The 24,587-nt window shown below is 42.4% G+C and overlaps 2 protein-coding genes across 2 annotated transcripts; one reads left to right on the forward strand and one right to left on the reverse strand.

The window, feature by feature from the left end:
- Positions 1 to 360: 360 nt before the first annotated feature.
- On the forward strand, positions 361 to 10,606 carry bmp3 (bone morphogenetic protein 3; the record flags this gene model as incomplete). The annotated part of the gene is made up of 3 exons (XM_079516131.1): positions 361 to 628; positions 2,866 to 3,839; positions 10,253 to 10,606. 3 exons carry the CDS (start codon positions 361 to 363, stop codon positions 10,442 to 10,444), a joined length of 1,434 nt encoding a protein of 477 aa, XP_079372257.1. The 3' UTR covers positions 10,445 to 10,606.
- Positions 10,607 to 20,459: 9,853 nt separating this feature from the next.
- Positions 20,460 to 21,128, reverse strand: LOC306933758 (charged multivesicular body protein 4b-like; the record flags this gene model as incomplete). The annotated part of the gene is made up of 1 exon (XM_079516065.1): positions 20,460 to 21,128. The coding sequence occupies one exon, from the start codon at positions 21,126 to 21,128 to the stop codon at positions 20,460 to 20,462; it is 669 nt and encodes a 222-aa protein (XP_079372191.1).
- Positions 21,129 to 24,587: the final 3,459 nt, after the last annotated feature.

Raw genomic sequence — 24,587 nt, forward strand, 5'->3', positions numbered from 1 at the left:
TTTCTCATCCACTGATTCAAACGGATTCCTAAACAAATCAGCCTCCTAACCACTAAGGCTGCTACATATAGGAATATATCCACACCAGCCATCTTTTGACAACTTGGACTACAACTTATTATTCGCTTAATTTTTTTTTTTTTTTTTTTTTTTTGCAGCACTTTTTACGTGATGGTCTCACTTTTTGATGGGAATCGCGCTCCTTAAGCTGACCATGTTGTGTGGGTTCGGACTAGAAGAAGACTATTAAAACAAACAAAACCAAAAAAGCAGCTTCAATTGTAGGCCTATTTGACCTGCGACTTCTTCCATACCCGTGAATCAATCGGCGGCTTATTGATTGATTGAGCGACCGATATAATGGCTCTCTTTTCACGCTTTCTGGTGGCGTTGCTCTACGGATGCACGTATCTGCGCCTCGGCTCCTGCGCGATGCTCAAGGAGAGGCGGAAGGTGGACTCGTTTGGCCGCTCGGCGGTGGTGGACCACAAAGAGGAGCAGGACTCCGGTGGTCTCCTCTCGCAGGATACAATGACGGAGCACATGCAGATGCTCTACGACAAGTACAACCGGGCAGGCTTCCCCTTCAAGGACGGCAACACCGTGCGGAGTTTCAAAGCGCACTGGGGTACGTGTAACGTGTCCAAAAAAATAATAGAAAATAAAGAGAGACTCGACCGTGTGCGTATTTTACGCACGCGTATAAGTACATTTTTGTCTACCTTTGTAGGGCTACTTTTTATTTTATTTGTTTTTTCTTCCTCTTTTTGACAGGTCTTTTACTTTAGAGTATTAGAGTATTTTGCCTATCTCGGGTGGAAACCTGCATGGTTGGTTGTCTGTCCAAAACGGTCCAATTAACTGTCCAAAACGACTATTGTTATGTGAGCTTGTTGTAGATTGGATTTGGATATGTTTTGCGATTTTGCGATTTGGTTTGGGTCCTGACCTACAGAGCCTATAGAGCCGGTTTACTAGTGTACAGATCGACGTTAATTTATGGCTACTCCATTGCGCAAGGGACCAAGGGTGTTGCATATGGTCGAAAAAAATAACTGATACAGTTACGCTGATCTGCCAACTTGGCACGCGACGCCGTCGTATTGCGTGCGGAGCAAAAAACACACAAATGCACCTGTTGATACATGGTGTCCTCAGAGCCTATAGTCACTCCACTGTTGCCCTTATAGAAGCACCCGTTTTTAATCAGACCGTGACACACACACACACGCACACACACACACGCACGCACGCGCGCGCGCGCACACACACACACACAGATAGCCTACCTGCTTTACGTCATTGTTTTAGTCCTTGAACCCTATTATCTGGGTGGAAAATTCGAAAATATCCATGAGGATATTGCAAGGGGGACCCCAAATAAAGATCATAGCCTACAACTAAACTCACAACTCATGAAATGGGAGCTCATGTGGAGATGTTTGGTGCAGAGGGGAGAGAAGAGCGGACCAACTAGGCTAGCCTACAGAGCCGGCCCAGGTCAGTAGGCTACTTAATTGGTCCGCTCTTCTCTCCGGTTACTGATTATTAGTTTACTAAAGTAGGCCTATAGATGGTTGGAGTGATGGTGGTTAATTTAACCATTGTCTTCAGTAGTGCTGCTGGTAGAGCAGCTCTAACACACAATGAATGTGTCATTCATTGTGTGTTTTTAAAGGGGAACCATGTTGGTTATATTCCTGTTTTATGTTTGCAAGTTGGAATCCTCAGTTGCTGCTGCATGGTTTCTCTTATAGTCGTATGTCTTGGAGTTGGAGGTAGGAGCGTCACTTTCCACATTTCTGGTCAGTTTATCAAACCGTGGATCTATACTGCCCCCTGTCGACTGATAACTATTTGTAATTCATTCCAGGCTTTTTTGACACTGCTATTTTTTGATAATAATTATGTCATTCCTCAAAACCGTCCTGTTATTTTCGTCCTATTCATGATTTTTTTTAAAGTGTGAACTGATGCCTCTCGAAACATCAGCCTGCTATCTTAAGCAATCGGAAAAATAATAGGCTACAAAACCCACCACACTTCATGAAAATGCTATTCTCATTTATGTTGATGTTCTCACTTAAGATTTCATAATCTGCCATAATTTCACTAAAATGTTGCTAGAAACTAAAAAGGTTTCTTAAACAGAACTCCCCCTATATGGACTGACTGACTTGTACGCCCAAAACCGTTACTTTTCAGGAAATGACACAATCACACTCACACACTGTACTAAATGATCTAATGTAGTTATTATTTAGTCACAAGCTCTTGTTAATATAACATTGAAAATGCATGTCACCTCGTCATGCAACACCACAGACAACACATCATGGTGGTGATGCTACTTTCGCCGTTTGCTTTGTCTTAATATTGGTGCTAAATAATACTTAAACTCACTTGCAGACCGGGCAGGGAGGAGGGGCTGCTTTAGCTCTGAGCAGATCCACATGGGAACGCATGTAACTCGAGGACGCACGCAGCTTTTCGCCTTTTCGGCAGAGAAAACTGGATCCCCTTAGCTTTTCTTTTTGTTTTTCTTCTTCCTTCATGGGCCCCCATGGCATCTGGGGGCACTGTCGATATTTATGCCACTGTGCAACACCCGTCACACCCGTCCGTGTGTCACGTGCACACGTGAGTCTGTCTGTCTGTCGTATCATGCATGTCAGGCATGCTCAAATATGGAGTCCCTCCAGTCTATGACTTCATATGAGCATGTAGGTACGCTCAATTAGCACAGTGGTCAATATGTTGAACCCAGGTTCAAATGGCGGGTAGGACAATGAAAGTTACATAATGTACTTGTATCTTTCAGTGGTTAATCATCTGGTCTAATTCTACTCCACTATGCACCTGCAGGTACCATCAACAAGAAGCAACTGCAGGTGTTCAACCTCACCTCCCTCACCAAGTCAGAGGCTGTGCTGTCGGCCACGCTGCACTACTACATCGGGGACCTTCGGAACGCCACGGCTGGATGCGGTGGCTCGTCAAAGCGCTGCGGCCATCACCACCACGGCCCCAGGGGACACACAGGCCCCAGGGGACACACGGGACATGTCCAGATGGTCGTCTGGAGCTTTGCCTCTGTGGATAACAAGACGCGGACGCTGGGTCACTGCCTGGTCAACGTGTCCACCCTGTACAGAGACTTCATTTCCTGGCAGTGGAAGGACATAACCCGCGTGGTCAACCAGGCCAAGCGCCACGACGAGCTGCTCATCGGCATCGACGTGGCGCCCGAAGGTCCCCGGCCTTGGAAGAGGCTCCTCTCCGACCGCTCGCCGTACATCCTGGTCTACGCCAACGACTCGGCCATTTCGGAGGCCGAGAGCGTTGTGACGACTCTCCAGAGGCGCCGCTCGGTGGCACCGGCGGGAGTGGAGGGCTCCGAGGCCTTCGCGCCCGGCTTCCACAAGCTCGGGCTGCGGGCGCCGAACGACACGGCGGCCCTGCCTCGGCCCAGACACGAGCGCTCCGCCAATGTTCTGCTCCCGCTGCAGAACAACGAGCTGCCCGGGCCGGAGTACCCGTACCAGACGACTGGCTGGGACGAGACCGGTCCCTACGAGCCCTATGAGAACAATAACAAACAGGCCCGGCGGCCGCGGAAGAAGCCGCGCAAGAACCAGCGGCACAAGATGCCCCTGCTGCAGTTCGACGAGCAGACCATCAAGAAGGCGAGGAAGAAGCAGTGGAACGAGCCGCGGAACTGCGCGCGGAGGTACCTCAAGGTGGACTTTGCGGATATCGGCTGGAGCGAGTGGATTATTTCGCCCAAATCCTTTGATGCCTACTACTGTTCGGGATCCTGCCAGTTCCCCATGCCCAAGGCAAGTCTTTCATTCTCTTTGCAACGTTCCAGGGCGGAAAGTAACTGAGTATATTCCAAAATTCTACTTCTTTGACTTAAAGTTACTTACTTCGAGTGCCCCCAGGTGTCTAAACTAGGCCCCCCACCTTTTCTCCCCTATTTTCACTGAAAATAATTGATCTACAAACACACATTGTGTCGCAACGTGCCACATTGGGAGCTTGTAGATCTGCTATTCTTTGCCATAGTTTCATCCCAGAATAGATAGTCGCTAGGATGTGGTTTAAAAAAGCAACTTTTGTTCTTTTTTTAAGAATTGTAGTTCAGCGTTGGTTTGGCCTTTACCATAAGGTATGCTGGGATACATGCATTTCCTTTCGGGAGATGTGGACCAATGGTTCCCAATCCCAAACACTGAGTCGGGACTCATTTGTGGGTCCTGGACACATTTTTATGGGTCCTTTATTTTTGGTTTCCTATTTAGTTTTTAAGTCTTATTATTTCAAAACCTTAAAAAACAAAAACCATTAACCATTCACCATTGGTTAATGTTTCATTAATTACATGAAGAAATACAATAAAAATTCAAAGAAATTGCTAATTTACAAGCTCAGTGCAGCATTGTGAGTTTGTAGATCTGCTATTTTCACTAGTTTGAGTTTCATAATTTTCTTTGGGTACTGGCCTCTATTTTGCTATTTTGAAAAACATTTTAAAATAGTGAAAATAGCCAATCTAAGTACCAACAGCAATCTGTAGACCTGGTGTGAACATCACACTGCTTTTGCTTATCTGTAGCACCATCTTGTGGTCCAAACTATTTCTCAGCAGAATCTCTGTAATCAAGAATTCAAGATCATGTAGGAATTAGTCTTCACGGCTTAGAGTCATATGAATAATTCATTTACTAATAACAGGGAAAGTATGATCTTCAATATAGTGCAAAGTGTTCCTGCAAGATATTTACTAATAAGTCTAGGGACGTGTGTAGGGCTGTCACGATTACACATTTACGGAAATTGCTGGTCTACAAGCTTACAACGCGTCACAAAGTGACACATTGTAAGCGTGTAGATCAGCTATTTCAGCTTTTTTTAATGTATGAACAACATGGAAACGATTATGACAAAATAATTGCGATTATCTCAAATAATTGCGATTAGACGATTCTGTAATAATTGTGACAGGCCTAGCAGTGTGACATGAAACTGGCTGTCTGGCCGATGCATATCTGCACATTCAAGGTTGTGTAAGTTTGTTCAGTAACAGGGGTCTCGTCTCCCTGTCTCTCTTTTTAGTAAACAGAAAATACATTTTAAGGTCGGGATACCAATTTCATCCGGATGGGGGGGGGGGGGGGTCACACTTGTGTGAAGGGAGGGGCGCTCTTATCATCATACAGTACATCATCGTACATCATCACATTCCCTGCTCAGCTACATTCTGTGGCACAAAGATGTGCATAGGAGGGGCTAGCGCCCCTCAAAAAATAAAGAGACCGGAAGGCCCCTGTCACTGAATTCCCATAGAGTATTCAGTATAGAGTCTGTTATAACAATCGATCGCTATCAGAATATAGAGCTTTTAAGCTGCACATGTAACTTCTTCTACCCCGGGGATTTGAACCCAGTTTCCTCTTGCGCAAGTCCTGACATTTTTACCATTGAGCTAATAGCGCCTGCCTGCTTGCTCAGGGGATAAATTGAATCTTGACCATCAAGTCAAAATTTGTGTCAGATTCCGTCCGTGTTTAGGTGAGACATGAGCTTTGACACGATCCAGGGGAGACAGAATAGGCTACAACCACTGCAACCATGCGAACTGAGCGGTGCAGGCTGCTCAACAACACCGCTGGCTGGCTGCAGTTGGCTGCCCAACAGTGCCTAGTATACAGACATACACACACGGCCAGTTATTGGAGCGGTTAGGCACCGCTCAGAAAGGACAAAATGATTTAATGAATTGTATTCATTTTTTTTAAAAGTTACAAGTGCCTCTTTAACTTTTCATTTTTGAAATACCCCCCTCCAGTCGGTAACAAATGGTGGTCCGTGGTCTGATGCATACGGTTGGAGGCCATCGATATTGTCCTTTTCTTTTTGCTGAGGTTTGCGTGATCTGCGCAAAAGGACAGTTAACCCATTTTGGGCGGGAACCCCTTTTGTTGTTTTAAACATTATGTTATAATTTAGCTATTGAAAAATAGCAGATCTACAAGCTCATAGCGCGCCACCGAGTGGCGCGCTACGAGCTTGTAGGTCTGCTATTTTTGAAAAATCGTGAAAATATTTATTTCAGAAAACTGGAGGATTTAGAAGATTTTTTTTAAATCTTGAGGTCAGGCCTAAATGGGTCAAATGATAAGGGACAATATCGGTGGCACCCAACTGTATATCGCTGATGTCGGGCAGAAACCTCTTATCTCTATATTCTTTTTGTGTTTTTTCGGAAAAAAATGTATGCCCTACTTGATCATACTACAGTGTCACACAAAAGTATAAAAAAAAGTAGCAGATCTAGATCTGGAATTTGAATCCTGAAAAGTGGACACGCTATCAAACTGGGGTTCTTTGAAATTGAAAAGGGTGAGAATCTCTCACAGCAAATCCACCCCCTCCTGCCTGTGTGATCTCACTTCTCAGTCAGGCTGCCTTCAGAAGTTGCTAAATAGCCGTCATTAGCAGGTCTGTTATTGTGACTTGTGGCAAGTGGTCCTGTCAGTCATTTGAATACCACCTATGGATGAAAGAGGCTGCAGGGGCAGTAGCACGCGCCCACACACGCAAAGATCCGCCCGATATGCACCATAGATAGACATAGAAAGGTAGACACCTCCTTCGGCTCTGGGGCGTCTGTATCTCGAGAGGAGGCAAGCTTCTGTGACGCGCACGGAAGCTTGCCAAGCTTCCGTGTGCGTCACAGAAGGAGACATTCGGTACGCCGATCAGAGGCAATGTATACATTTGTTTTCTCATGCCAATCCTGGAAAAGACACACTGTGATTGGCCAGTAGTCACTTGAAGTCGCTATAAGCAATAATATGTCAAAATGTCAATGCCATGTTAACAGCCAGCAATGGAAAAAACGCTCCCCCCAAAAACTACTCTCTGTGACACCTCTAGGGGCCGCAGTCGGCCTTCAAAAATGAGGAATAATGCATTGAATTTGCCTGTCTACTTCCTGATTGGTTAGTCATTTTCTGCAGGGAAATGTTCGACCAATGATAAAGCTTCTAGGAAAATCTTTGAATGCAGATTGCGGCCCCTAGAGGTGTCACAGAGACTACATTTTTTGGGAGCAATGGCTGTCTGAATACAAGCCTAAGCCTTAGGCTGTTTTACCATGTGAGTAAAAAAAATGCATATTAATCAAATCTCGTAATCTCGTGTTGGCACAGGAGGATTAAATAGCTATTCACAAGATTATCTCATTTTGGCTCAGATTGGGTTAAAAGGAGCATTTCTCCCATTTTCAACCTTGTCTTATAATTGGTCTTGATTGATTATTTCATTATAAAGATGGCACAATGTCTGGGTAATCCTTCTGTGAGACAGAGAGAGTGTGCAGACGCGTGATTTCTTTTTAATATTTTGTCTCTACCCAGCACCTGGCCTTTTAATATTTGTCTCTACCCAGCACCTGGCCTTTTAATATTTGTCTCTACCCAGCACCTGGCCTTTTAATATTTGTCTCTACCCAGCACCTGGCCTTTTTGTGTGCTCTATTCTGCACTGAGACCCCTTTTCCACTGGTTGGTTCCCAATCTGAGTGCGGCCAGTGTTGCTCTTGCTCAGGAACGTTACCAAATTGTTGTATGTACTGTACAGACTCATAGGCATCAGTGTTGTTTTCGTCGACTAAAACTAAAACGAAAAATTTTCGTCGACTACCTTTTTCCACCGAAGAAAACTAAATGGAAACTAAATTAAAACTAAGCTATGATGACTAAAACTAAGACTAAATATATTGACAATTTCGTCAACAAATAAAAACTAGACTAAAATGTTAGGAAGGGACTAGTGGACAAGAGATCCAGTATAAGTCATTTTACACTTGGTTGCAAGCTGAAAATAGCCGATCTACAAGCTCACAACGCGTCGCAGTGCGACGCGTTGTGAGCTTGTAGATCGGCTATTTTCAGAAAGTGTTAAAACAGCCATTACGACGGCATCAAGGCCCGCCAAAATACATTTTAGTAGACTAAATCAACTGTAGATTTAGTCGACTAAAATCCTATGATATTTAGTCGACTAAAACTAGACTAACACTAAGACATTCCAGGTGACTAAAATGTGACTGAAACTAAATTATAACTTCAAGAGACTATGACTAAAAGTTAACTAAAATCAAAATGTGCTGCCAAAAACAACACTGATAGGCATAGCAGCATACGCACACACACTTGTCTGCCCAGAGTTGCACTCTTTTAGCGCTACATGGGCTAATATCATCTCGGTCTTATGTAGAGAATAAGAGCCTAGATAAGTGCCTCTGTTTATAATTGGAACCGCACCACCATCGCACAAACCTCAGTGGAACGTGGAAGGGAGGTACAGTACCATAACACAGCTGCTCTGTCGTGTCAGCAAATCTGAGACCTTTAACTTTTCAAGTTGAAACTTTGAGTGATATAGAAAAAGGGTATAGTACACTTCTGCAAGTTGTTCTCCTCATCCGTATTAGTGTAGTTAAACCACTTAAACCCAAGCATATGAGATGAGATGAGATTCAATGTATTTTCAATGTACAGTACAAGTACAGTACAGTGCAGTACAGTACAGTACAGCGAAAAGTATTTTCGCATCTCTCGCAAGTGCAAACATGTCAGTAGGGATACATTAGTAAGTACAGTAGTAAATGCAGATATGTATTGTAGGGACAGCTTTTGCAGAAAATAGCACATCGACATGCTCACAACGCGGCGCAGTGAGCTCAGGGATCTGTACCCCAGGTCAGGATCTGTACCCCAGGTCAGATCTGTACCCCAGGTCAGGATCTGTACCCCAGGTCAGGATCTGTACCCCAGGTCAGGATCTGTACCCCAGGTCAAGGATCTGTACCCCAGGTCAAGGATCTGTACCCCAGGTCAAGCATAAAGGGTTCAAGTGGTCAAAGCATGTACGTCTGCTCCTAAATACAGTATAGGTGTAAGGGAAAACACGACTACTGTAGTTCAAAAGAATAAGTGTCCACACAGCAGCATAGCTTTGCATTTTGTTTACTTTAAAACCCAGAAAAACAGTGCAGGTTTTAGTATGTAACGTTTCGGCTACTATTGGCCTTCATCATACTCTTTTTGAGTGGTGCAGCAATGTGTGTCCCAATGTGTGTCTCTGGGTCTGTCCGTCAGAGCACGGAATTAGCGTTATAGCGTTTGTTCACCACCAAGTGTCACTGTTGCGCAGCCTAACACACACACACACACACACACACACACACACACACACACACACACACCAGGGAGGAGGGCTTGTACAGTACAGCACGATTACAGTACAGCACCACCCACGTCAGACGGGTCTGACTTTTAAAGTAAACACTTACTTTAGGATGCTGATGTGTGGACTTTTGTTCTTTTGAACTGTTTCCAGCACCAGCAACGAACTGGATGTGGGCAACCCATCTGAACTAGAACTGTGATTGAGTGGTTGGTTGATTGATTGATTGATTTATTTATTTATTGATTGATTGATTGAGTGATTGATTGAATACTTTATTAACGGTTTGCAGAAAACAGCACATGAAAGTACAGTTAAATGCAAGGTCTGCTAAGAGGATGTATAACCCAGGTCAAAGCACTATGGCTTGTTTTCATTGGGGTCCTTCATATTCAATTCATCTGAACATTTAATGAACACCACTTTGAAACACCACACTGTAGTTCACAGAAAAAAATCGATTGGAAAAATGTTCTGTTTCTCCCTTGAGCATTAAGGCATTCTCTACCTGCTTAGCAGGGAATGATTTTGCACCTGGGTCTGAATCTGCAACAGTTAATTAATGCAAACAAATAATTCATTTAATAATCAATACCTATTTTGGGCTTGTAATTACTAATTATAGTTGAACAAATAAAATAAAATAAAAAGTCAGAAGCAATAGCAAAATATCAGATCTACAAGCTCAGAGCTTATACAGTAGATCTAGTATTTAAAGTATAAAATAGGGCTTACGTCACGTGATTAATCAATTCATTGATATATTCAAAATCTCTCTCTCTCTCTCTCTCTCTCTCTCTCTCTCTAGATATTAGAACATTTAGTTCATCGATTATTCCAATAATGGAAAACGTCATCGATAGAATAATTGCTTTGAAAATCATCGATCGTTGTAGCCCTAATCTTGAGGTAGCACAAGTTTCGAGATTTTAAGCGGTTCCACTCTCAGCAGTTGACCCCATGCCTCTGTCCTCTCTTTCTCTCTCCCTGGCAGGCTCTGAAGCCCTCCAACCACGCCACCATCCAGAGCATCGTGCGGGCGGTGGGGGTGGTGCCGGGCATACCCGAGCCCTGCTGCGTGCCCGAGAAGATGTCGTCGCTCAGCATCCTGTTCCTAGACGAGGACAAGAACGTGGTGCTCAAGGTCTACCCCAACATGACCGTGGACTCCTGCGCCTGCAGATAATGTCCCCGCCGCCGGCCCCAAAGGGGAGGAACGTCTCCACTCAGACACGCCTCGGATCTGAACGCAGGAGAAAGCAAGACAACGCACTCTGCAATTTGGCTCTGCGCATAACCGCTGCTCCCTTTTTTCCCCAGAAGGTTGGCATACATTTCGACATTTCATTTCGACAGCGGATTCGAACCGGCAACACATATAATATAAAAGATATACGGTAGTGTTGCTTCCTGCTTCACATTTGCTGCCGAGCCAATCGAATGAAGGAAGCTAAGCTATTGAATCCCCCCGGAAGCGGAAATGTTTATGCCAACCTTCTGGAAAAGGGAACTACAGTTATGCAAAGAGTTTGGTTCCTCACAGTCAGGTAGTCACACGTGTGTGAGCGCACGCACGCCACGCACACAAGCATGCACGCAAGCACGCACACACACACACACACACACACACACACACACACACACACACACACACACACACACACACACACACACACACACACACACACACACACACACACACACACACATGGATGCTACTCTTCTGCCCTGGAGGAGAGACCAGTGAACCACCTGCTTGTGTTCATAGAAAGGAACAGATTAAAAGCATCTTCCTCACAGAAATACAGAGATGGATCATCATCATCATTACCGCCATCATCATCATCGCTGCTTATTATCTATCGGAGGAGGAGACGCCGTTCACAATCATGATCTTTTGAGGACCTGAGGCTCGTTGGAGATGTGCTTTTTTTCTGTGCGGGAGACGACAAAATCGGACGAATCGAACTTTGACATTTTGTATTTTACTTCAACAAACAAACAAACAAACAAACGAAAAAAAAAAAAAAAGCTATGTGTCCTTAAATCAAGAACATAATACTGAAGTCTCAGGTCCTCAGATTGTTGGATTCCATACAATGTTGTTCGTCTCGCAGCCCGGAAGTCGCCTTCTTGTCGCCGAACTACAGCCCACTTGCATGGTTTTCATTCCGCTGTGTACGTTTGTATTTATGTCTGTACTATCACTGTGTTACTCACTATACAGAAATTACTGCCTAATTATTGCCTTGGCTGCTATATAGAAGATATATCAGATCCACCCAAAAGACACACTTGTGGTGTAGACTAGAGAGTAGATAGCATTACTTAATTGTTTTTTAGATCACTGCATCATAATTGTATGTAATTTAGTACACATTGTAAGAATCATTATGCGTAAGGGTAAGCTACTTGTCATTTACTAATATGCACACAGTACAATCCTCAGCATTCATTTATCAATTTGTAACTCTGAGAGTGTACAAAAGGACCCTTGCGTTTTTCTTTGTTTGTTTGTTTGTTTGTTTGTTGATAGAAAGTTTAAATGTTCTGATAGTTATCTTTGCTATCGAGTCTTTGTACATTAAAGGGGTCTCCCTGTCTTTCAAGCTCTTTCTTTAGTAAACAGGAAATACATTTTCATATGGGACACCAATTCCCTCCAATAAGGAGAGAGTAATATACAGTAGGTATCCCGACCTGAAAATGTATTGTCTGTTTACTAGTATATAGCAATGATTACTATCAGGATATAGAGCTATTTAGCACTTACTTTAACAAAAAAGATTAATAGAAATGACGTACACCACCTTCAAGTTAACACTCTGGATGTCACAGTGTACCACTCATTCTGTGAAAAATAGTTCCCATCACTCAACATACTCTACAGTACTGAGCAGTTCAGCACTGCTGCTGTTGCACAGTGAGTGTCAATTGAACACAGAAATAGTTTAAAATGGACCTTTTGAATTACAATTAACAGAACACTCCGGATTTTGGCGTGTGATTCTTTCAAAGCCTACATTTGACTTTCAGAACAGGAAGGGGGTGGAGGGCTGGAACCAGGTTGCTATTTGAACACATGTAAAACGTTTTAAAAAGTTCCCGACATACAGTTGGAGGCCATCGATATTGTCCTTTTCTTTTTGCTGAGGTTTCCGTGATCTGCGCAAAAGGACAGTTAACCCATTTTGGGCGGGAACCCCTTTTGGTGTTTTAAACATGTTATAATTTAGCTATTGAAAAATAGCAGATCTACAAGCTCATAGCGCGCCACCGAGTGGCGCGCTACGAGCTTGTAGGTCTGCTATTTTTGAAAAATCGTGAAAATTTAGAAGGATTTTTTCAGGATTTAGAAGGATTTTTAAAAGTTTTGAGGTCAGGCCTAAATAGGTCAAATGATAAGGGACAATATCGGTGGCACCCAACTGTACAAGGTTTTCACCCGACAGCGACGACAGACGGGTGTAAAAACCACAAAAAACAAAAAGCCACTCCATGATTGTCAGGCCTATTATGCTTCATTTATATTTCATTGTGCAAGTGCTGGAAAGTAACTAAGTACGTTCATTTGAAGTGGTGTTCTTAAGTAACATTTTGAGCTACTTTTATATTTTTGCTTGACTACCGTATTCCTACTTTTGATACTTTATACTTCCGCTGCACTACATCTCAAAGGCAAATACTGCACTTTTTTTACTCCACCACAATCATTTGGCAGGTTTATAGTTATGACTTGCTAAACCTATTTTTAATTTGCAATTAAACTACATTATTTAAATTGTGAATACTCAAGTCAAGTAAAAGCACCTCAGAATTGTAGCCTACAAGCCCTACAGTACTACTTAAAGGCATATTCAGTGATTTCACTTAATTCAAATATCACTTATTTTTTGGATAATCCTCCCTACTATAAAGGGTGCTGACCATATAAGGAGTTCCTCCCTGTCCCCAGTGAGCCCCTGGGGTCAAAATACCCTAGTTTCGGTTTGGGCTTTGGGTGGCAAAGCCTTCATCCAATCAGGATGAGAGGGGCTTTCATCCAATCATCATCGAGTGGGGCGGGCCTTGGTGCACGTGCTGTTGGTCTGTTGTACTTCCCCCACTGTAGAGCGTGCATGTGCACATCTTGTTACCGGGGCGGACCGTTTTTTTTTTCCAAATCACTGAATGCTCCTTTAAATGCACTTTGTTACTTTTCACCACTGCAGTGCACACTGCACACACATGCAGACATTATTGTGCATTTACCGTAGGATATGCCCTGTTGAAGCTAGCCTTGTTTTTTCTAAAGACTTGTACATTGTTTGTGTAAATAGAACATTATGTATATCCTAATTCACGGTCTGTTCCAAAGGGCCCTGTCCTACAGACAACTGGTTTACAATGAAGCTGATGTCAAAAGCATCTAAGAATAGTTTTATATCATATATGGTACAAAAATATATATGTTTCCTACGAGTGAATTGTTTCTTTTGATCATTATGATTGCTAATAAGGATTATTGCAAACTGTATTGCGATTGATTCACTATTTTAATATATGAGATACATTTGTGTCGACAGCTAACTGCATAATCTTCCTTACCTTGTGCCAATACGGATACTTAACCTGTTAAACAATTGTTGAATAATGTACTCACACACACTGCATTCCAAAGGAATATAGTAGGCCTATATACCGTTTATTTACAGTGGGTTCCAACCATTTCTGGATCAGGGCCCACTTGAAATTGTTCGCGGCCCTAGTGGTCAGATGGGTGAGGTGAGCCGCATGCATTTGAATGAGAATGTTTTGTTTGTTTGTTTTTTAATTATCAATTAAATCCATTGTGTTCCGGCTAGGATTAATGGAACTGACAATAGTGTACTTAAAGTTCATATAGTTCCTATAGCTTAAGTTTTGGTATCACAATGAAAGCTGAAACATTTGTCAAGGTTGTGAAGAAAGAAATGCCCTGACTTATTTTGTATTTTTGTATTCTTTTTATATCAATGTTATGGCATTATAGGTTGGGTTAGTGATATTTGTGGGTTAAAACAAAGAAGGTTTTTGTTTAAAGGTTAAAGCTCTATGTGTTCTAACGTAATCATTGCTGAGTGTTTGTTCAGTAACAGGCGTCTCCCCAGCTCTTTAATAAACAGAACGTACATTTTCAGGTAGGTGACACAATTTCAGCCAATCAGGAGAAAGTACCAATTTTCCGGCTTCATTTTTATAGTGTTACAGTTATTTGTGTCATCACTTCCAATTTCACTTGTTTAATCTGATTCTGTGTCCTGACTGGGTTCTCTATCCTAATTTGGTCAAATGAAAATGTTCTGTTTAATGATCTATCTATCTATCTATCTATCTATCTATCTATCTATCTATCTATCTATCTATCTATCTATCTATCTATCTATCTATCTATCTATCTATATAGCTGGAGAGACATGAAGACTCCAGTTACTGAACAAACACTATCATTGAGTACCACAATAATATATTTAACACTTATTTTAACCACAAAGAAAATCACTGATCCTGCCTTTAATACATTCTTCTTTTTGGGCCCCACTTGCAATATTCTCAGGGCCCACCAATAGGCCGTGGCCCGCATGTTGAGACTCGAGAGTCACTGATAGTAGTATTAGTATTGTCTTTAAATGAGTGCATTGGTTGCATTGTGTCCCTCAATCTTCCACAATGTCTGTAAACACTGCCTCGCAAAGGTTGTGACAGGAATTTGTTTTCTCATTTCCATTCACAAAAACATATATATATATATATATATATACAAATATATATATATATCATTTTGGTTTATTATGCTAAGAAGCATGCCGGCTTCGACTAATTTGGTTTTCCCCCAGTGTGGGACACGACTGCAAAGGCGAAAAGGAAGTGTGGCTGGACATCCAATTTATTGTTAGTGCATTTTCAGTGCTTCCCACTATTAGACGGAAACATTTTGAAACTGTGTTGAGCTAACCAGTATGTCTGGAGTTTTCTTTTTCTTTTTTTTCAGTGCAGTGCACATATCAAAGGCACTCAATTGCAGTGGTGGACAGCAATGAAGTGCATTCACTCGAGTACTGCACGCAATTAGTATACTGTTAACTGTACTGTACGTGAGTTTTTGTTTTTAAGCTTTTAAGACTTTCTCTCCGCTACATTTCTATAGGAAAGGATCCTCCAGGCTGGGACCCAAAACTTACACAAATACATGTATAAACCACTGAAACTAGATCTATATTCACTTTTGAATGCCTGAGGTTTTTTTTTTACTTTCATTTTTAATGCAAGTTCTCCAGTACTTGCTTTACTTGCAGAGTATCTATAGCAGTGGTTCTCAACCTTTTTCCGGCCATGACCCCCCCCCCCCCCCCCCCATATTTGAACTGGGGACTCCCCACCCTGATAAGGAGTGTAGGAGTTGAGGCAGATTACATAGTTCCACAGATAAATATTAAGGGAAAGTATGACAATAGCAGATATACCGAGAGGCGTTGTGAGCTTGTAGATCGGCTATTTTCATAATGTTTCCTCTTTATTTTATTTTTTATAGTAGCCTATAGTTGATTACATTTGAAGTCTTTTTCTTTTCTCTCTTATTTTATTTTTTGAGTGGTGTAAACCACTCCTACAACTGGCTTTGTTAGTTTACGTGTCTGTCTGTCTGTTCGTACCAAAAAATGAGCACGGTTGCTATGGTCACCCAATTCACACGGGTGTGATTTCATTACGTCAGACATTACGTCAGACCACAGCTGATCAGGCTATATAAGACCTTACACCACTCAGTTCACACGGGTGTGATTTTTTTGTATTAAAAAGGTCTAGAAAGTCCTTAAATTGTAACTTCACTGTCATCTGGGGACCCACATGTTGAGAACCACTGATCTATAGGCTGTTAACTCAATTACTGGGGTTGAATACATTGTCCACCACTGCTCAATTGTAATACTGTATATATCACCAGTTTTATAACGGCTTCTTTATTGTAAATGTCCCGCTCTAGGTAAAAGGAAATGCTTGCTTGTACAATAAGCTTCATAAGAAAATATATTTGTATATGGAAATTAACTTTAACATGCATCTATTTATTTTCTGTATGTTGCATTATGTTGTGCGTTGCTGTGGAGCAGTGGTTCTCAAACATTTTTTCATGTCAAGGACCACCAAATTATTATAATGTTTTTTTTAAATGACGCCATCTGAAGAATCTGAAAATTCTTGCGCCCCCCCCCCCCCCCCCCCCCTACAGGATTTGTGTTGTTAAAAAGTTTCAACAATATTCATTTTTCTTTAACTTACACCCCAGGATCCCAGGGGTGATAATTCATTTTTTCATATTATATATTGAACCCCACTTTGAGAACCACTGCTGTGGAGGGGGCGGGGTTTCGCAGACATACACGGGTGAAATTCTCAGCGTTCATATCTGTGTGTAGCTCTGGTCCATATAACATTAGCGCTATATGGACCAGAGCTATGTAACTCCCAGAGTGTACAACATGTTGACCAAATGGAACTTTACAGAAGGAATGTGCGTGGGTTACATTTTGTCAGTGGTCGAAAAAGTACTCGCGCTTTTTACTTATGTAAAAGTATCAATAGCCTATAATGCAATATAGAACTACTTGCCTCACTCACACGGTCGCAACAGATTGCTGTATGCTTGTTGTATACAAAGGGTGTGACACAGCTTGCCCCAATGCATTTCCAATGGGAGTCACATGGTTTCACATGGCAGTCGAAACACAGCCGAAAGCCATACAACAGCTTGTAGTCCAAAATGTAGTCCTCAAACCATGTGACTTCCATTGGAAATGCATTGGGGCGGCCATGACACTCACAACATTCATACAACAAGCATGCATCAATGTCTTAAAGGTCTGAGTGAGTACGTTACAAGTAACTTTTACGTTACAAGTAAAAGTCCAGAATTCAAAATGTACTTGAGTAAAAGTACAAAAGTATTGGCATCAAAATGTACTTAAAGTACTAAAAGTAAAAGTACTCATTATGCAGAATGTCCCATTTCAAGTTTTCAAATGTATAACAATCTTTTGAAAATAGCAGATCTACAAGCTCACAATTTGTCACATTGCGACGCATTGTGAGCTTGTAGATCGGCTATTTTCAAATGGTCAAAATATATATAGGGTTGAAGTGGTTACTCTAATAGTGGTTTTCTAATAATAATTGTGATCCACAAAGTAACACGTAACTAATGTTTTCAAATACCGGTAATTGTAGTGGGGTATAGTACAATATTTGACTCAGAAATGTAGTGTAGTAGAAGTAAACGTATTGGAAATACTCAAGTAAACTACAAATACCTCAATATTGTACTTAAGTACAGTACTTGAGTAAATTTACTTAGTTACTTTACACCACTGCATTTTGCACATGCTGGGGTTCAGTTAACGCTGAGGATTTTAGTGTGTTGAGGTGTGTAATGGACACGTTTCATGGGAGCGGTTCCCTCTTCGCAAAGCATTCAAATAAATGAATAAAAGTTGTCTATGTAAGACTCACATCCATCCAAGTCTTTCTGTGTGAAAGCGCTAAAACAAAACGTTTGCCGTTGTGCACAAAGCTTGCATCTCCATATTCAACATTTTTTGAGTGGTGCAAACCACTCCAACAACCAGCTTTGTTTGTATCCGTGTTTGTAGACCACAGCTGATCAGGCTATATAAGACCTTGCACCACTCAGTTCACACGGGTGTGATGCCCTTGTTTGTTATACAAGAGTGTTATGCAAAAGTAGCAAATAATCACATCTCATCGTAGGCTACATCATCATGACGTAGGCCTACACTGTCATCATCAGACACTATATGACGTGAAATTGTCCATTCATTGTCAATGGGAATTTAATGTTTGTGTAGGACCAAGTTTGTGCGCATACACCAAAAGCTGGACATGAGGGCTAGTGCCCTTCAAAAAAAAGGAAATCTGAGTATGCTACTTCTCCCAGCAATGCTCAAAAAGGACAGATCGCAATCATTGTCAATCATTCCAATTTGCTGAATATGATATCAATCAAAAACAACCCCCCAGAGCAGAGCACAAGATAAAGACATTACATATGACAAATAACTTCATATAAATGCTATATACCATGTGGATATGATACATATCACATATAGAACAATCCATGAATCACTTATGACAGAATCACCCATTACAGAACTGGATACCACATATAGTACAACCATAAATATGAATCAAAGAAGTACGTCCCATTACAGAACTAAATGCCATATAGGGACGAGGCCGGGGAGGTGGAGGGAATTGAACGCAGACATCTGAACAACTTTGTCAGCTAGCATGAGTGAACGCAGAATAGAGACTGCTTAAATGAACCGCCTGATGTACTGTGGGCATGTGTGAGTTAGCTTGAAGCGAATGAGAAACAGACAGACTGATTAGTGGGAGTATATGAATTAGCGAATGAATGAATTGAGATTAAAAGTAACCTCCTGCCTTCCATGTCCTAATGAACTATCGCTGTGCTGGATTCTGCCCAGCTCGTTTCCGCACCAATTAACATCTTGTCACAGCCAAGGTGTTTGTGTTGCTCCTATCCACAATGAATCAGATCAGGCGTCCGGCATGAGAATAGTCAAACGTTTTTTGTGTGTGACTATTTTAATGCAGAGGTTCCCGAACATTTTGGCTCCGTTCACCCCTCTGTAAATAACTTGTTTCATCATCCACAACACTCTGAATTACATTGATACTAGCAAATGTAAGTATTCTGAGGCACCCCTGGACTTGGGTCACGGAACCCACTTGACCCACTTGAGAAACCCTATTTTAATGCACACTATATGGCTTACAAGTGCCACATGTCAGTGACCATTTGCTCCGGTCAATCCAGTACAGCACTATATGTGAAGGCCCTGAAAATGTATACAAGTAGCAGTTAACTTGTATGACAACTAAACAAGTTGAAAACTAGAAAAAGTGCCCTTCTGGGCACAGGTCTCCACCAGGAGGATAGGAGTGTGTGTGTGATGTTTGGCAAAATGTTTAGGAGCAATATAAACGTGTGTGTGTGTGTGACGCGGCTTGGTCTGTTGTAGCGCCACCATAAGGATGATTTGAAAACTGTCAAGTGGCATTTCTTCCAAAGCCTAGTGGGAATATGCATGCACAGTTTCACCACAATCGGACGCTGCGTTGAGTAGTTGTGGCGATTTGTACAAAACGGGAACAAAGCGGGCTACTTAGAAGCCAAATGTAGCCAATGAGGGTGGATTATGAGAAATCAAACAAACCCGTCTTGATCACATGACTATGGAGAGCATGTGTACCGATTTGCGTGAAATTTGGATAAAATCGGAAGGAGTAATATTAGAAAATGTGTTTTACATATGTCGGCCTCCTGATGGCCGACATATGATGTGAAAAATTCCAGGCAAAGGTTTTTCCTTGGCCTCTAGGGAGTTGGCATACAAAGTTATCCACAGATCCGTGCAGTTAGAGGTAAAAACACTTTTCGGCCAGTTATAGCGCCACCATGAGGCTGAGTTGAAAATGTTCATGTGGCATTTCTTCCTCGGCCTAGTGGGAATGTGCGTGCACAATTTCACAAAAATCACATGATGTGTTCATGATTTGCAGCATTTTGTTTGAAACTGAGCACTCCTGCGAACTTTGGAAGCCAATCTTAGCCAATCAGGATTGAGTCTGAGAAATCTCAAAGACCTGTTTCGTTGAATGGCTATAGAGAGACTGTGTACCAATTTGCGTGATGTTTGGACCAAATCTGTAGGTGTACTGTCCAAAAACTTGTTTTGCACAAAGCGGCCTCCTGGTGGTGCTATAACAGGCCGTTCTGGAAATTTTGGGGCAGAGGTTCGTCGTTGGCATCCAGGGAGTGTGTGTGCATAATTTGGCATCGACCGGGTTAACGGTGCCGGAGATTAGCTGTTCACAGACGGACGGACGGACACACACACGGACGGACGGACGGAGTGCAAAACATACTCTCTCCCCATGCCTTCGGCCTGGTGGAGACAATCACGACCTATTCTGTAGTGCCTACGGATGATATGCACAGCGTGTGTGTGTGTGTGTGTGTGTGCATGCGCGCGCGCGTGTGTGTGTGTGTGTGTGTGTGTTTGTTTGTTGTGGGGGGTGGGGGTGTAAAAGAAAAAAAAAGGTTCTTCTCTCTTTAGGCTGACTTAAGAACAACTGGTCTACATGCCCATTGACCACTGCTGTAGATTCTCCATTGCATCCTCCTCATCCTCATCCTCTTCCTTCTCTTTCTTGGCGGGTCTGTAGGGTAACGAGGTGGCGGGCACTTGGGGAAGTGGGACGACCCTCTCGATCTCTAGAAGGTTCTGTTCCAGCTCCTCCTGCTCCAACTCCTCCAACTCAGCCAGCAGCTCGTCCTCGTCGAGTTCCTCTCCGAAGGGCTTGGAGATGACGTTGGAGATCTCCTGCGCCAGCTCCTGCTGCTCCGTGATGTCCTGCATGAGGTCGTCCACCTTGTCGACGTCCAGGTTTTCGTGGACGTGCTTTATGGCCTTGGCGGCGATGCTCATGTTCTTGAGCACTTCGGTGTTGGTGTTGGCGTTCTCCAGCGCCTCTCTCTGAAACTCGATGGTGGACAGCTGGCCGTCGACCTGGCTCAACTGCTTCTCGTACCGCTTCTTTCTTCTCAAGGCCTGCAGAGCCACCCGCTTGTTTGTCGTGCCATTTTTCCTTGCAATAAGTAGTTCCTCGTGAATCTTTTTCTCTAGATGTTCCTGTTTCTTTGTTAGCATCTCCTCTGTCTCTTTGAGTTTCCGAATGGCCTCTGGTTGTTGGCTATGGTCCTTTCCTCCCTTTGATCCGAATAACTTCTTACCGAACAGAGGCATGTTCAACATGTTCAATGCAAACACCTGTCCGCTGTTGGCCTGAATTGTTGTTTATCTTATGAGTAGCCCTTTTAAGCACCTCTTTTGTGCTTTCTAAAAGTCACATCATCAAATATGACATCAGCTCTCTCCATATTGTGGGAAAAACGCGGGCACGTACACAAACTGGAGGCCAGTCTACGACGTCAGTTGTCTATATGATGTCAGTACTGTCTGCGATGTTAGTCATATCCATATATGACAGAAGCACACACACAGCACAGACACAGGTTCCTGGAATAGAGACAATAGATATGTAAATGCAATGTAAACTACATGTAAAATAATGTAAACTACATGCAAACATTAAAGTCCATTGGCTGGCATGAATTACATCATAATTTATCCTAAACAAACATTAAAGTCCATAGACTTGGCTGGGGACAGGGAATTTAGAATTAGGCTCTAAACAAACATTAAAAGTCTATAGTAGGCTGGCCTATGACGTAATTTCGGAAAGCCATGCATTGTTTCTAGTTTATTGTTTCTAGTTGAACCTGAACAGCTCCCATTTCTGGATTTGGGGCTCTTTTCAGGTCTGAAAACCTACCGCCGATCCGAGCACTACGTCACACGAAGCTGATGACGCCAGACTTTGACGTAGCTTCCACCTAAAAGAGAGCCAGTATACCGTTTTCTTGCAGTGAAACTTTATTGTGTGTGAACATTAAAGCATGTATAGAAGAGAGGACAACTTGTATGAGATCTTGGACCTGGAGAAGGGAGCATCTCCTGAAGACATCAAGAGGGCCTACAGGAAACTGGCATTGAGGCATCACCCCGATAAGAACCCAGGCAATCCGGCAGCCGCCGAGAAGTTCAAGGAGATCAGCAATGCCAACAGCATCCTCAGTGATCACAACAAACGGAAGGTCTATGACGAGTGTGGCTCCATGGGACTCTACGTGGCAGAGCAGTTTGGGGTGGTGGACATCGCGTCCAAGTGCTGGTTCAAGGCACTCGTGGCTTTCTGTACTATCTTATGTGCTATTTTAACATGCGGCTGTTGTTTCTGTTTCTGCTGTGGCCTCTGTGGGAGGTGCAACGATCAAGTGGACGAGTATGGATGCATAGACACAGGGGAAGCAACACATGACAATGACAGTCCTAATGATCCGTCTTGAAATCTGATTTGATCTCTCTCTCTCCGTCGTGCTACGTGAATCGGATGACGGGGAACACCGTCCATCTTTGTTGATATCGATTTGAGTGTATGATGCGAAGCCTGCCGAGCAGTGTACATTTATGTGGGTACTGTACGATTTGCGTGGCGTGATGTGGCAGCCAAGTCTATGGACCTTTCATGTTCGCTTTTATGCAATCCACCCATGGCGTCATGTTTGTGCGTAACTCAAAGGTGCGCCTCACTTCACACAAGTGTGATTTTATTTTTTAGATCTGATATTTTCACTATATTGAAATTGCATGAAATAGGTCTTAAGTGGTTCATTCATAACGTATAGCTGTCCTTCCTAGAAACGTGGTGGAGTACAATATTTGGCATTGAAATGTAATGGAGTGAATGTCTTAATAATAATGTACTTTAAGTACTAAAATGTATGCGACCGCTTGGCAGGCATCAATTTTACAATTTACAATTTAGGCATTTAGCAGACGCTCTTAATCCAGAGCGATTTACATTAAGCAATAACAAAAGCATGGCATACATCACATATATAAAAAGTAGTTATCATGAATCATGCGTAAACTAAGAATGTAACAGTGGAGTATCAATGTTAACTATACATACTATACTATATAATATATTATACATGTGTACTATAAAGTGCTATGACTACATAAAGTGCAATTCTGGAGCTGTCTACGTAACAAGCTATAAGTCTGTTTAAAATACTATCTAAGTCTACATAATGTGCTATCTAAGGGGATAGGCTAGGGCAAGTGCTACGCATCACATCACACTCAGCGGTTTGAGACAGTGATAGCGCTCTTTTAAGCCAAACTGCGTCAAATCTAGCGTTATATCAGTATCGACTGGTTTTACACAGCAAATTAAAAAAATCACACTTGTGTGAAGTGAGGGGTGTCCACTGTATTTATTATATACGTATATCTACGTGACATACGTTGTCATTTAGTGCCCTGGCCTAAACAAACATTAAAGTCCATAGACTTGGCTGGAAAATGTCATAAGTGCTCTAAACAAACATTAAAACGTCCATAGATTTAGCTGCCACTTGATGTATAATCTGCAAAATTGTATTCTCGGAGGCCCCTCAAAAACAATGAGGGTAGTGGTGTTCCGTATCATCCGATTTGCGCGGCACAGCGGAGAGTTAGAGATATTAGTTGGCGTCTGTTTTTAGCCAGTTTCGAGGTCGATCATTGCGACTGTTATCAACATGTGTTGCATCTCCTATATGTATTCATGTCCTCGTCTACAGTACTGGTTGCTGCTCAGCTCTGCTGTGCTGCTGATGCTTTTGCACCCCAGCTTCCACCTGTATGGGCTCCGTTTCCATGTGGAATGATTTCATTCCCTGCAATATCTTCTGTATTTGGCACATCATTTGTTCATTGTAAAATAAAAATCACACCCGTGTGAAGTGAGGGGCGCTCTTGTCATCGTACAAAGCTACGTCATATTTGGTGGACATTTGACCTAATATCTCCTTTCATTGTCAATGGCATTATATTGAGACGTGTGGGGACAAAATTTACGTCATATTTGGCAATCAAATTGGACCAATCCAGACTCTCCAGTTCAATGTTAAAGGCCTCGCTAGAGTAGGTTTTGAGGTCCCTAGATATGACTGTTTTGTGACAGCCCACAGCCGGACTTTAGTTGTTGTTTTTTGCGGGTGCAGAAAATCATAAAATGATCGCTAAGCCTGCATACAATAACACCTTTCTTGGAGATTCTGGATTTGTCCGAGGTCAGAATGAGATCAATGACAACAGTCAAGACATGCGAATCCCTTGACTCCTTCAAAACTGCTCTCAAAGGGCACCTACGGACGGACGGCTGCAATTCGAAACTGGCCCCCGTAAAATCTGAATCCCCCACCCACCCCTGTTTCCCCTCACTGTATATGTTTCTTTTCCCTTTTTACCTCCTATGATGATTTATTTTCGACTATATAGTTGTGTATATTCGTACGTCTCTAAATGTTTTGATGAATTGAAAATGGTGGGCCCTATTGTAAACAAGTGTAATGCTTTATGGTGTCGTCCACTCACTGTTAACAGTTTTTGTATTGAGTTGTACTTGAAATGTACTGTAATTCTGCAAACTGTTAATAAATCAATCAAAAGTCATTTGACCTAATTTCTCATTTCATTTTCAATGGCAAATATTGAGATGTGTGGGGACAAAAGCTGTATATAGGAGGGAATATCAAGAATATAAAATATTTTCATGTTTACAAGGAATGGTGAATGAAGTGAGACAGAGCTTTG

This window comes from Electrona antarctica (assembly GCF_951216825.1).
Source record: "Electrona antarctica genome assembly, chromosome: 12".
In the NCBI taxonomy this organism is placed as follows: domain Eukaryota; kingdom Metazoa; phylum Chordata; class Actinopteri; order Myctophiformes; family Myctophidae; genus Electrona; species Electrona antarctica.